At 41.6% G+C, this 14853-nt stretch overlaps 1 protein-coding gene across 9 annotated transcripts in view; it reads left to right on the forward strand.

Moving 5' to 3' along the window:
* The window catches only part of LOC108260767 (collagen alpha-1(XIX) chain), a 250068-nt gene that overhangs the window by 138160 nt on the left and 97055 nt on the right, over positions 1-14853 (forward strand). For all 9 annotated transcript variants that reach the window (XR_008393821.1, XM_053677725.1, XM_047152377.2 and 6 more), the window contains 2 exons: positions 10150-10203; positions 10612-10692. Coding sequence is in view for 8 of the 9 variants with exons in the window: in XM_053677725.1 (XP_053533700.1) it covers positions 10150-10203; positions 10612-10692 (135 nt within the window). In the remaining variant the exon portion in view is untranslated. The remainder of the gene's footprint in view (positions 1-10149; positions 10204-10611; positions 10693-14853) is intronic.

Genomic DNA, 14853 nt, shown 5'->3' on the forward strand with positions numbered 1-14853 from the left:
ACACCGTCCTATCAGTTTTGCAGCATTTGACTGAATCTGAGCAGAAAGTATAGCTCTATACACTTCAGAATTCATCCTGCTAATTCTATCAGCAGTTACATCATCAATAAACACCAGTGACCAGAGTCTCCGTTAGCTGGTAAATGCCAGTAAAAACCTGCCTCCACTCCAGCTACAGCTGACACTCAGCCATGACCCTGCCCACACAATTGCATATACTATGCATAGTCTAAAACTTTATAGTGTAAAATAAACACCGAAATGTGATGACCGGATTTTTCCAATTTGTCCAGTAAACTTTATCATTACCGGACACATTGGCCGGCACCAAAATTTCTTGGTGGAAACTCTATTGGCAGCCATACATGTCTCCAAATGTTTGACGGATGATGTAGTATGCTTTGGATCATGAGCCCTTCTTTTTCTTCTCCATACTATTCTGGTACAAGTTAATCTTGCATCAGAACTGGTCAGCCTTTTTTTTGTAGCAAAAAAGGTTTTTTATTTTTATTTTTTGACAAAGTCTAATCTGACCTTTCTGTTGTTGAGTGTTACCAGTTGTTAGCATCTTGTGGTAAACCATCTGTATTCACATTTATGAAGGTGTCTCTTGATTGTAGACTTTGACAGTGATATGCCTACCTGCTCAAGAGTGTTATTGGTTGGATGTTGTGAAGGGGTTTTTCTTCATGAAGGAAAGAATTCTGAGATCATCCACTTTAGTTGTCTTTCATGATCTTCCAGGCATCTTGGTGTTTCTGAGCTCACCAGTGCATTCTTTCTTTTTAAGAATGATTTGGCCACTTCTAAAGTTTCTGCTATCTCACTGATAGGTCTGTTTTGTTTTCTCAGCCTAATGATGGCCTCCTTCACTTGCATCAACACCTCTTTAGACAGCATATTGACAGTTCCCATAAACAGCTACCAAATGCAAATTCAACACTCCAGACATTTAATGTCCTTAATCTGTCATGTCACACCTGGCCATGAAACTATTGTACTTATCACTTAATTGTCCAATTACTTTTGAGCCTGTGAAAATGGAGGGAATCTGTATGGCTGTAATTCCTAAGTGGTTAATACAACATTTTTGAAGTCTTCACTTTATTCACATCTTGATTGCTTCATTTCAAATCCATTATGGTGGTGTACAGAGGCAAAATTACAACAACTGTCACTGTTCAAATTCTTATGGACCTGACCAACCCCCTGAAAGTGGGGTTGCTGGTGTGTCAAGCCTCGGTCACAAGGCACGGGGACACTTTGGAAGGGTGTGCCAACCCACAATTACACACACACTTACACACCCATTCACACACTGCAGACAATTTAGGAAAGCAAGTCAGCCTACAACACATGTATTTAGACTGGGGGAGGAAACCAGAGTACCTGGAGGAAACCCCGAAGCACGGGGAGTAAATGCAAACTCTGTTCACGCAGGACAGAGGCGGGATTTGAACCTCCAGCTCCGGAGGTGCGAGGCAAATGTGCTAACTATGATTGGATTACCATCTGATCCCAAAGAACTTGATCGGGTGACTGAATGCTTAGAGTCTGAACGTTAGAACGTTCTGCTACACACTAGATAAGGTAGCTCCACTTAAAAGAAAAATAATTAGAGAGAAAAACTTGCACCCTGGTATAACAATCATTGTTAACACCCTGTGTTAACAATCTTAACACAGACAACTAGACAATTAGAGCGTAAATGGTGTCAAACCTAATTGGTAGTATTTCAAACTGCATCGAAGGAGAGCCTCCTGAACTATAGAAAATGTCTTAGTGCTGCTAGATCTGTTTATCTCTCCACCCTAATTGAAGACAACAAAAAGAATCCTAGATATTTAGTCAATACTGTAGTAAAATTAACTAAGAATATTACCACCACAGACACATGCACATAATCATTATTTAGCAATGACAATTTCATGAATTTTTTTCACTGGCAAAATTTAAAATATTAGATAAAAAATTATGACTAATTTTATCAGATTAATTTCAAACCAGACAGTCTTATAACTAACCCTGTAGATAATAATATAGCAATATCTGATCAGTGATTAGAATGTTTTACTCCTCTTCAAGAGACCGAACTAATTTAATGAATTTCTTAATTAAAAATCATCTGTTTGTATACTAGATCCCTTATCTAGTATATGTTTCTTCAAGCAGATTATTCCAGAAGTAATCAAACCCCTTTTAAAATAATCACTTCTTCCCGTAGCACTGGCTATGTACCTAAATCATTTAAACTAGCACTTATTAAACCCCTGATTAAAAAACCTGACTTAACCAGCAATGGTTAAAGTGGTAAATGACCTCCTACTGACCTCTGATCAGGGCTGTGCCTATTTGCTTGTGTTGCTTGACCTTAGTGCAGCTTTTGATACCATTGATCATACTATTCTTCTTGATAGACAAGAAAATGTTGTTGACATTAAGGGAATGACCCTCCCCTGGCTCAGGTCTTATTTAAATCATCACTATCAGTTTGTAGATGTAAATGGAGACTTCTCTATGCATACAGAGGTAAAGTTTGGTGTTCAGCAAGTTTCCGTTTTAGGCCCACTGCTTTTTACTTTATATATATATATTACATCTGGGTCAAATTATTTGTAAACATGGAATTAGCTTCCACTGTTATGCTGATGACACACAGTTGTATGTTTCAGCAATGCCAGATGACAGATACCATCTTAGTAAAGTTGAGGAATGTGTAAAGGACACTGGATGCTTATTAACTTCCTTTTACTTAATTCTGACAAAACAGAAGTACTTCTACTAGGACCACATGAAACTAGAAGTAAGCTTCTGATTACACAGTAACTGTGCATGGTCTTTCTGTTTCATCATGTGCAGCAGTAAAAGACCTTGGTGTGATCATTGACCCCAGTCTTTCATTTGACACTCATTTAGACAATATTGCTTGGACAGCCTTCTTTCATCTCAGAAATATTGCTAATATAAGAAATATAATGTCACTACACAATGCAGAAAAATTAGTTCATGCTTTCGTTACTGCTAGGTTAAAGTTACACAGTTACAGATACATTTATATAACACTTTTTCTGGACACTCAAAGCACTTCATATAGTATGGGGGGTACCAACGCTACTGCAGATACGGGGGGGAGTCTCCTCAACCACCAATAGTGTGTAGCATCCACCTGGATGATGTGATGGCAGCCATAGTGCACCAGAACACCCACCATACACCAGCTGTTAGTGGAGAGGAGAGAATGATGTAGCCATTTCAGAGATGGGGATTATCAGGGAAGGACCAGTAGGGGATTTTTAATGACCACAGAGAGTCAGGACCTCGGTTTAACGTCTCATCCGAAAGACGGTTCTGTTTTTACAGTATGGTGTCCCCATCACTATAGTGGAGCATTAGGTCCCACACAGACTACAGGGTGAGCACCCCCTGCCGGCCTCCCTAATACCACTTCTAGCAGCAAGTTTCTTTAGTTTTCCCCAGGAGGTCTCGTATCCAGGTACTGGACAGGCTCAACCCTGCTTAGCTTCAGTGGGAAACCAGACAAGAACTGCAGGAAGATATGGCTCTGGTGAGGTTGGATTATTGTAATGAATTACTGTCTGTTTGTTCCAGTAGGTGCATAAACAAGCTCCAGAATGCAGCTGCAAAAGGGCTTACAAGAACCAGAAGATATCCCCACATTGCCCCTATCTTATCCACACTGTGTCAGCTCCCTGTAAAATTTTGCATTGACGATAAAATACAACCCTAATTCCAAAACTGTTGGTACACTGTGTAAAATGTAAATATAAAAATATATTTAAAAAATAAATGTAAGTAAAAATAGAATGCAATTTGTAAATCTCAAAAACCCATGTTATTCACAATAAAATTCAGAAAACATATCAAATGTTTAAACTCAGTAAATGTACAATTTTAAGAAAAAAATAAGGTAATTTGGAATTTGATTGCCCCAACACGTCTCAGAAAAGTTGGAACGGGACAGCAAAAGGTTGGAAAATAAGTGTTACTAAAAAGAAACAGCTGCAGGTTAACTGGCAACAGGTCAGTAACATGATTGGGTATAAAAAGAGTATCTTAGAGAGGCAGAGTCTTTCAGAAGTAAAGATGGGCAGAGACTAATCTGCAAAAAACTGTATCTACAATTTGTGGAACAATTTCAGAATAATGTTCCTCAACGTAAAATTGTGAAGATTATGAATATCTTATTGTCATAATTTCCCCTCATGCAAAGCACGTGTGTTTTGTTATGGTTTATGTTCTTTCTCCGGCCCTGTATTGTTATTGGTTGTTTCCCTTATGTGTAATCATTAGTCTCTACTGTTTTGTGTTGACCCTTGATTACATTTGTCATTTAAACCCCTCTTGCCTCATTGTTTGACACAAAGTATTGCATGAGTGTTATCCATGTACCAAGCCTTTGTTCATAGTTTCATGTCTCATAGTTTTGATCCTGTTCTCGACCTCGTTCTTTGATTCCAGTTTAGCCTCGTTTATGCCGTTTGCAGATCGCCTGACCCATTGCCTGTTTCTGACCACGCCTGTGTTTCATGATTTGGATTTGTCTGCGTGCCTCTCTTCTGTAAAGTTCTTATCTGCACTCGCATCCATTCTCAGCCTACAATACATGACAGAATACTTCGCTACACCATGGATGCAGCAGGGAGACAGAGCAGATGTCACGCCAGGGAAACCAAGGAAACTGTGCCAGCTTTTGATTCGGTCCAGTTTCCCCAGTCGACTGTCATAGATCTTCTAGATCCATAGGATGGGTTATTTGGCTATTCAGAATATTTTCTTGTTGACTGCCAGTTCTATTTTGCGAGCCTAGCAAACCCCAAGCCCAACGAGAAGCAATTGCTCAAGTTCACGTTGTCCCAGTTCCTCGGCCCAGCCCTCCAGTGGGTGCAGCTCCTAGTGGCCAGGGGATCTAGTGGACTTGAAAATGTAACTGTTTGTGGGACTATTTGTGATGGCATTCGGGAGTCCAGAATCCAAAGCCGACCTGGAACATCTTTTTTTTTTTTTTTTTTTTGGGGGGGGGTAGATAAAACTTCCTGCCATTCACCACCTACTATGAGCAGGCAAACATCGTGGCCCCCACACCAGAGCCCCAGCTCGAGACCCAAGAGGCGGTCTCAGCTCCAGATCTCCAGCTGGAGGTCAAGGTGGCAACCTTGGCTTCAGAGCTCTTGCCAGAGGTCAACATGGTGACCTCAACCTCAGAGCTCCATCCAGAGGTTAATGTGGCAACCTTGGCTCCTGAGATCCAACCGGAGACCCACGAGGTGTTCTCACTCCCAAGAGGGGGTCTCATCTCTGGAGTTAAAGCATGAGGTTAATGAGGCAACCTCAGTTCCAGAGCCCCAGTCAGAGGTCAACATGGCGACCTCCTACCCAGATCTCCAGCATGAGACCTACAAGGTGGTCTCCCCTCCAGAACTCCCATTGGAGGTCAATGAGGCGACCTCCCACATCAAGTTCCAGTTGAAGGCCGACGAGATGGCCTCCAAAGCCATGTTCCTGCCTAAGAACAAAGTGACAGCCTCCCAAGCCATGTTCCTGTCTGAGGTCGAAGAGACGGCCTCCCAAGCCATGTTCATGTCTGAGGTCAAAGAGACGGCCTCCCAAGCCATGTTCCTGTCTGAGGTCGAAGAGACGGCCTCCCAAGCCATGTTCCTGTCTGAGGTCAACGAGATGTCCTCCTAAGCCATGTTCCTGTCTAAGGTCTACGAGACGGCCTCCCAAGTCATGTTTCTCTCTGAGGGCAATGAGATGGCCTTTCAAGCCATGTTCGTGTCTGAGGTCGAAGAGATGGCCTCTCAAGCCATGTTCCTGTCTGAGGTCGATGAGACGGCCTCCCAAGTCATGTTCCTGCCTAACGACGAAGAGGCAGCCTCCCAAACCATGTTCCTGTCTGAGGTAGAAAGGATGGCCTCTCAAAACGGCTGCTCTGAAACCGAAGTGCGTGCTGCAAGTGTGCGCGTGCGCTCCCGGGTTTTAATGACATTGACTTTGTTTATTTTAGACATTTCACACATTTCACACGTTTTGTTATGGTTTATGTACGGTCTCTACCCCTGTATTTTTATTGGTTGTTTCCCTTATGTGTGCTGGCTCAAATTTAGCCTTTTACCCAAAAACACTTAAAATTCAACATAGAAGCAAATACTCACATCTATCTCCGAACGCAGTTGGAGATAGAAAAAAAGACACCAGCCGTGAGTGAGAAGAAGCAAGGGTCCAGATTTATTGGTTCCGTTCCATCACACGAGATCCACACCGATGAGAATTCTCAGAAGTGATCTGACACCCGGAGCTCAAGCTCCAGTATTTACACTGTATTTACACAGTAGATAACCAATATATTTCAGAAAGACTATGATATCAATACCAATAGGGTTAAAAAAGAGCTCATCTACATTACCATTATGTTTTGAAAAAGGCCTTTCCAATTTACCATTATGTTTTGAAAAAGGCCTTTCCAATTTCCAATTCTGAAAAAGGGCTTTCCAAGTTACCATTATATTTTGAAAAAGGGCTTTCCAAGTTACCATTAGGTTCAATAGTGGAGAGACAAAACAATTTAGAGTGACCTTGGTCTCACTACTATCGCGCGCGGGGGGGGGGCAGCTTGACTCAGCTACCCTTATAAATGGCTCCTCATGGTTTTCTCTTAAATTTAAGGCCTTCCTTGCGAGACAAGAATCTTCACCATCTGAATTATGAGTAAGTTACATTTTTCTGTATTTCTAGTTTATAATTAATTTTCATATTTGCTCTATATCTCTATTTTATATATAGTTATACTGCTTGCAAAATGGTTTACTGTACTTCCTACTTCATAATATCATTATATTACCCTTCTACTATCCTACATATCCTACTACTCTTTATTTTTATAAAGAGTATATATAAAGAGTATATATTTTATTATTATAAGATATTACCCTTATAATATCTTAATACTCCTTTTTATTATTCTTATAAAGTTATAATTTTATGTGTGTGTGAGAGAGAGAGACAGAGAGAGTGTGTGTGTGTTTTATGTCTACATGCCCGCCCTTGACTGTACGAGAGTGTGTGTGTGTGTTTGCACTCCTCAGCTCTTAAACTTCTTTTTGACTTTTTGACTAATAAACCATAGTGTGTTACTCTTAAAGTGTGAATCCAATTCGTCAATATCCGCCTAATACCGCTTCTGTGTGTCTAGGTGCCCGTCATCATTTTTCCTTCTCTCCTTTACTGGAGGGGCTGGATTTGAATCTGACCATTCTTCCCTCTTCTCACCTGTCAGTCCGCCCTACTCTCAGTGGTCTCCTTATTTCACCTTTGCTGACTATCCCATGTCCCCAGGACACACCCCATTTTCTTCCCCCTACCGCTGTCCTCAAGATTACACACCCACCAGTCCTGTGAATTATCAATAAAATTACATATTACTCATACTAGGTCTCCCTCATGTTTATTTCATGTCATTTTTATCCACAACATGTGTCATCATTAGTCTCGGCCATTTTGTGTTAATTACGTTTGTCATTTAAAACCGTCGTGCCTCATTGTTCAACACAAAGTATTGCACAAAGTATAGTTTCATGTCTCATAGTTTTGATCCTGTTATCAACCTCATTCTTTGATTCCAGTTTAGCCTCATTTATGCCAGTTTGCAGATCGCCTGACCCATTGCATGTTTCTGACTACGTCTGTGTTTCGCGATTTGGATTTGTCTTATCTGCACTTGCATCCATTCTCAGCCTCCAATACGTGACATTCCTCATCAGTATACAGTACATAATATCATCAAAAGGTTCCGAAAAAAATCTGGAGAAATCTCTGTGCCCAAGGCACAAGGGTGAATATCAATATTGCATTCCCATGATCTTCAGGCCCTCAGGCGACACTACATTAAAAACAGGCATGATTCTGTAATGGAAATCACTGCATGGGCTCAGAAACACCTCCAGAACTCACTGTCTGTGAACACAGTTGCTGGTTAAAGCTCTATCATGCAAAGAAGAAGCCATATGGGAACATGATCCAGAAACACTGACATCTTCTCTGGGCCAAAGCTCATTTAAAATGGACTGAGGCAAAGTGGAAAACTTCTGTGGTCAGACAAATCAAAATTTGAAATTCTTTTTGGAAAGCATGGATGCCATGTCCTCTAAACTAAAGAGGAGAGGGACCATCCGGTTTTTTTTTATCAGCGCTGAGTTCAAAAGCCTGCATCTCTGATGGTATGGGGGTGCATTTATGCCTGAGGAATGGGCAGCTTGCACATCTGCAAAGGCACCATCCATGCTGAAAGGTATATACAGGTTTTATAGCAACATATGCTTCCATCCAGATTCTGTCCCATCTTTACTCTGCCTCTCTAAGATACCCTTTTTATACCCAATCATGTTACTGACCTGTTGACAATTAACCTAATTAGATACAAAATGTTCCTCCAGCTGTTTCTTTTTAATAACACTTACTTTTCCAGCCTTTTGTTGCCCCATTCCAACTTTTTTTGAGATGTGTTGCGGCCATCAAATTCAAAATTACCATATTTTTCCTCAATTTAAACATTTTATGTTTTCTACTGTGAATAACACGTGGGTTTATGAGATTTGTCAATCATTGCATTCTGTTTTTATTTACACTGTACTAGGGATGTCACAATACCAAAAATCTAGTAGTTGGTACCGATACAACCAAAAGTACACGATACCAAAGTTGATACCATGGTGTGGTATAAAAATTAAATTTAAAAAAAAAAAAAAAAAAAAACTCTCCTGGAGGACATCCTCCTCTGGCTGATGCTGGCAAAGAGATAGAAAGAGAGAGAGAGAGAGAGAAAGGGGGGGGGTATTTTAGTTATCAAACACTGTCTGACAACGAGTGGAGGTGCACTCCTAAATGTGCGCACACACACACAGACGTGCGCGCACACACACGCACACACACACACACACCTTATACTCTGAATGCAAGCATTAGTTTAAATTCACTGATATGGTGGCAGGCCAAAAAGATTTATTAAAAGCATGAACATTTGAATAATTATTAGTGACATTAGGCTACATTTAGCTGACAGGACATGGGCTGAATGGCAATGCATGGTGGCCCATTCAGAGGTAGTTTATAACATTGCAATGTGTTAGCGTCGTTAACAAATAACTGGCTATCGCAAACGTTACATGGAGCATAACGTTAGCTGGTTTCACGGCTACAATGCCAGCTGCCTCAAACAAATATAATATAGGACTGTCTTTCAGGTGTTCGCCAAATTCCAGGTGTTACCTCACGTTGTTTGAAATGAACGATAGCATCAATTGCACACCGGAAACCGATACTAGATTTCCTCTTTTCCTCTCAACGAGTCGGGGCGGAGCTAAACTTGTTAATCTAAGCTAATCTTCTGTAGTTTTTCCCGTGTGCTTGTAGGCGTTCTTCTTCTTCACCACTTGTGGACCGACTAAAACACTTGCGTTTATTTGCTGCCCCCATCAGGTCCAGAAGAATCGCAACCTTGGTACTCTCAGTACTTTCGTTACAACCGGTACTAATGCTACTGCAGAAAAACAAGTACCGTCACGATTTAAGAATGTTGGTACCGACTTGGTACCGAAGTATCGGTTCTCGTGACATCCCTACATTTTACACAGCATCCCACCTTCTTTAGAATCGGGGTTGTACTACTATTGTAATACTGAATGGTCTCGAGCCACAATACCTGAGTGAGCTTTTGGTCTTTTATGATCCACCACGCCTAGTTACATCAAAAGTTGCAGGGTATTTGTTGGTACCTCAAATAGTTAAGGCTACAGCTGGGGGAAGAGCTTTCTCTTACAAAGCCCCACAGTTATGGTACAGCCTTCCAGTTAGTGTTCGGGACTCAGACACAGGCACACTGTTTAAGTCTAGGCTGAAAATATATTTGTTTAGTCAAGCTTTTTGTGAATAGATTTTTTCTTAGGAAAGGAGCAGATCTAGAGGGCTCGCAGGCATAGAGTGTTGTGGTGAACTGGGATGTTTGGATGATTACAAGTACATGATTTGAAAGGATGTTTGAACAACATACCTTGCAAGGTCTGTGGGGCAGTTTGATGAATGGACATTGTTGAAACAGGAGCCTGATTGATCAGTCTTTTCTTTCTTAATTTGCAGGGATTAGTAGGGGAGCCAGGATCACCAGGCAGAGATGGAGAGAAAGGACAGAAGGTAGACTTTTAAATCTGAGCCAGATTTGAACACTCTTGCATTGCAGACTGCCAGACACTAAGAGACAACCTGTATGCTTAAGATGAGCATACTTATATAAATTGCATTAATAAGAGTGCAAGAGTTCAAGTCTCACCTAACAGGAATTTCACTCTGATCTCCTCTAAAGAAAAGATTTCTAAGTTTTATTTACTTATTTTGTGTATTATTTTGTCTATTCAGGTGACACCTGAAAGTGAAGCAGTGTAAAAAAAAAAAAAAAAAAAAAAAAAAAAAAAAAAGGCACCTGCAATAACCAGCAAATTACTAAGTGATGATAAATGATTTTAATATGTATCAAGGCATATTGCATTTGTTGAATATACACAGTGTGTGTGTGTGTGTGTGTGTGTGTGTGTGTGTGTGCAGGGTGATCCTGGTGGAATCCAAGGGCCACAAGGCCCGCCAGGTCCCAAGGGCGAGCCTGGAGTTGGAGCACTTGGTTATACTGTAAGTCATAGTTGCTACACTGCGCAGTTCATTCATTGAGAGACCAGTCCTCTCTTTCAGCCTAATCTCACATTAGGATTTGTACAGATTTTTCAGTAAAACATTCATTAAGGTACGAAAGTCCACTACCATCATTTTTATGTCTCAGATTTCAGTGATGTATTACAGGACAATACATATCAACTGAGAAAATATTAAATTTGTTTTGACAAATAAAAATCCACTGTAATATATGGAATCAACATCAAGCAGTGTGCCAAAAATACACACACACACTATATAGCCAAAAGTATGTGGACACTGATCATCACATGTGCATGTTGAACATCCCATTCCAAATTGAACCCCCTTTGCTGTTATGATAACAGCCACTCTTTTGAGAAGGCTTTCCACTAGATCTTGGAATGTGGTTGTGGGGCTTTGTGCCCATTCAACCACAAGAGCATTACTGAGGTCGGCACTTATACCCGGGCAAGAAGGCCTGGAATGCAGTTTACATTCAAATTCATCCCAAAGGTGTTCAGTCAGGTTGAGATCAGGTGTTTCTCCAGGCCAATCGAGTTTGTCCAAACCAGCCTTGACAAATCATGTATTCATGGACCTCACTATGTACACAGTGGCATTGTCATACTGAAACTGATTTGGGCTATGCCCATGAGTTCCAGTGAAGGTTAATCTTAATACTACAGCATACAAAGATATTCTAGAAGCTTGTGGCATCATTTTGTGGAGGGCACAAGAAGGAAGAAACCTTGTGAGAAAGCAAGCCTATCCACATATGGCTGGTATGGGAATAATTAATTATTTTTCCATATGGTAAGTATTCCAGTTTTTATGGAATATACAGTCAGGTCCATAAATATTTGCACAAAGTTACTGTTATTCCAGCTGTCTACCACAGTATATAAAATTTAAATATAATTCTGAGAATACGAGCTCAAAGTGCAGACATTCAGCTGTAATTTGAGGATATTTACACCCAAATCGGCAAATGGTGTAGGAATTACAGCACCTTTTATATGTGATCCCACCTCTTTTAAGGAACCAAAGGACAGTTGTCTGCTCAGCTGTTCCATGGCCAGGTATATGGTATTCCATTATTTCACTTACAAGTAAGCAGATAAAAGGTCTAGAGTTGATTTCAAGTGTGGAATTTACATTTGGAATCTGTTGACATTAATTCTCAATATGAAGTCCTTTTGGACCTTTATCTGTTTATCTGCTGTCATTGCCAGTGAAGCAAGCCATCATTAGGTTAAAAAATCTAAATAAATCAAAGGTTGGCCGTGTCAGCAGACTCGGTCATGAGCAGAGCTTGGTTGGCCGTGTCAGCAGACTCGGGTATGAGAAGAGCTTGGTTAGTAACTGGAACTTGGCGTAGAAGGTTGCCTCGTCGACCCCTAGCTGGAACTTGGCATGGGAGGTCGCCTCGTCGACCTCGGTCAAGAACATGGCTTGGGAGGCCAGCTCTTTGTCCTTGGTCAGAAATGTGGTTTGGGAGGCCGTCACTTTGACCTCGGTCAGGAACGTGGCTTGGGAGGCCATCACTTTGACCTCAGTCAGGAACGTGGCTTGGGAGGTCGTCTCTTCAACCTCGGTCAAGGAACGTGGCTTGGGAGGCCGTCTCTTCGACCTCGGACAGGAACTTGACTTTATGCTGGAGCTCTGGAGATGAGACCACCTCATGGGTCTTGTGCTGGATCTCTGAGAAGGAGGTCGCCATGTTGATCTCCAACTGGGGCTCTGGAGCTGAGGTCGCCACATTGACCTCAGATAAGTGTTCAGCCGGTGAGACCACCTCATAGGTCTCATGCTGGAACTCTGGGGAGGAAGTCACCATGTTGACCTCCTACTGGAGCTCGGCAGGTGAGACCACCTCATGGGTCTCGGGTTGGAGCTCTGGAGATGAGGTCGCCACGTTGACCTCCAGCTGGAGCTCTGCAGCTGAGACTACCTCGTGGATCTCAGGTTCGAGCTCTGGAGATGAGGTCACCATGTTGACCTTCGGCTGGAGCTCTGCAGGTGAGACCATGTCATGGGTCTCAGGTTGGAGCTCTGGAGATGAGGTCGCCACATTGACCTCCGGCTGGAGTTCTGCAGGTGAGACCATGTTGTGGGTCTCAGGTTGGAGCTCTGGAGATGAAGTTACCACATTGACCTCTGGCTGGAGCTCTGGTGTGGAGGCCACCCTCTTTGCCTGCATACAATGATGAATGGCAGGGCAGGTTTATCTGCCAGGCTGACCCTCCCCAAAAGATGTTCCACGTCAGCCTTAGATTCTGGACTCCTGAACACTGTCACAACTATTTCCACAAACTGGGTTGCAGTCCCAAGTTCCCTGGCTCCCTTGTCCACTAGGAGCCGCACCCACTGACGGGCTGATCCAAAGAACCAAGACCACATGAACTTGAGCCATTGCTTCTCCTCCAGCTTGGGGTCTGCTAGGCTCACAATATAAAACTGGCATTCCACATGAAAATATTCAGGATAGCCAAAAAATCCATCATAAGAATCTGGGAGCTCCATGGCAGTCCATTGACGAAACTGGATCGAATCCAAGGCTGGCACAGTTTCCTTGGTTTCCCTGGCATGGTGTCTTCTCCTTCTTCCTGCTGCATCCATGGTGAGGCAAAATATTCTGTCACATACTTAAACGTAATGGAGGTTAGAACGGATGCATGTGCAGGTAAGAGCTTTTATTAAAGAGTGGCAGGCAGACAAATCCAAATCATGAGACAATAGCGTGGTCAAAAACAAGCAATGGGTCAGGCGATTGGCAAACAGGCATAAACTAGGCAAGGCAAAAGCAAGTATCAAGAAACAAGATCAAAGACTATGAAACAACACAAGGAACAAGGTACAAACCCTTGGAATGGTGACAACACTCAGTACTACGCAACATACAAGATACACAAGGGGTTTAAATAACAAATGTAATCACAGGTGAAACACAAGACATTTGAGAACAATGGTGACACACATACGGGAAACAACCAATGAAAATACAGGGGCGGAGACAGGACATAAACCATAACAAATGCATGTTTAGACAGTAAACAAAGTCAGTGTCACTGAAAATCCAAAAGCGTGCGCTCGCACTTTCAGCTTGCGCATTGAGCTCATGCATCGAGTACACGCTTCGGTTTTCCAAGCATGCTGCGTGCTACAGTGCTTAGCTCGAGGGGAAATCGTGACAATTATGTTGTCTTGAGAAGTCCAACATACTATTTTGCTTTATAAGATTATTATTATTATTATCATTATTATTATTATTAAGCCCCGAAGGGGCGAAGACCCCTATTGTTTTCATTAGTTTTCTTCTTCTTCTCCTTCTTCTTTTTCCTATTATTATTATTATTATTATTATTATTATTATTATTATTATTCCGCTCTGGAAGTCTATGGCAGTCAATAGAACTGTTTGTGCGAAAGTTATGAAATTTGACACACAGATAGAGGGTAGTCTGTTCTGTTAACACAGCAAATTTGGAGTCTCAAACTCAATCCCTCTAGCGCCACCAACTGTCCAAATTTGTACTCACGTTTATGTTAACAACTTTTGAAGCATGAGTCCTAGAAACTAAATTTTTTCTGATTCCTTGGCTCAAGACGATCCAGTTGCACCCAATGACATCATTTCCCATCATAAAATTTTTTCGGCCATTTTGAATTTTCGGACAAACCTACTTTTTCAAACTTTTTTCAAACTTTGTCCAATTTGCACGAAAGTTGGCATGCATCATCTAGACACACTTATGACAAAAAGTTATTCACAGACTTTTAATAAACCATACCATTTTTGAATGGCGCCTCAAAAAATTTGAAGAATAATATTGAACTTGAGGCTGTATATCCGCAACGCTTTGAGGGATTGTAACGAAACTTAGTATGTGTCATCACCATCTGGCCCTGAGGTTACAGTGGCAAGAAAAAGTATGTGAACCTTTTGGAATTTCATGGTTTTCTGCATAAATTTGTCATAAAATGTGATCTGATCTTCATCTAAAAACCCCTCAAACTTTTGGAATTTGCTCTGCACAAGAAGCACATGCTTATGTGAGCCATGCCTCACCAAAAAGAGCTTTCAGAGGATCTATGATCAAGAATTGTTGATTTACATAGAGCTGGCAAGGGTCACAAAGTGATATCAAAGACTTAAGA

The sequence above is a fragment of the Ictalurus punctatus genome, chromosome 29 (genome assembly GCF_001660625.3).
Source record: "Ictalurus punctatus breed USDA103 chromosome 29, Coco_2.0, whole genome shotgun sequence".
NCBI lineage: Eukaryota > Metazoa > Chordata > Actinopteri > Siluriformes > Ictaluridae > Ictalurus > Ictalurus punctatus.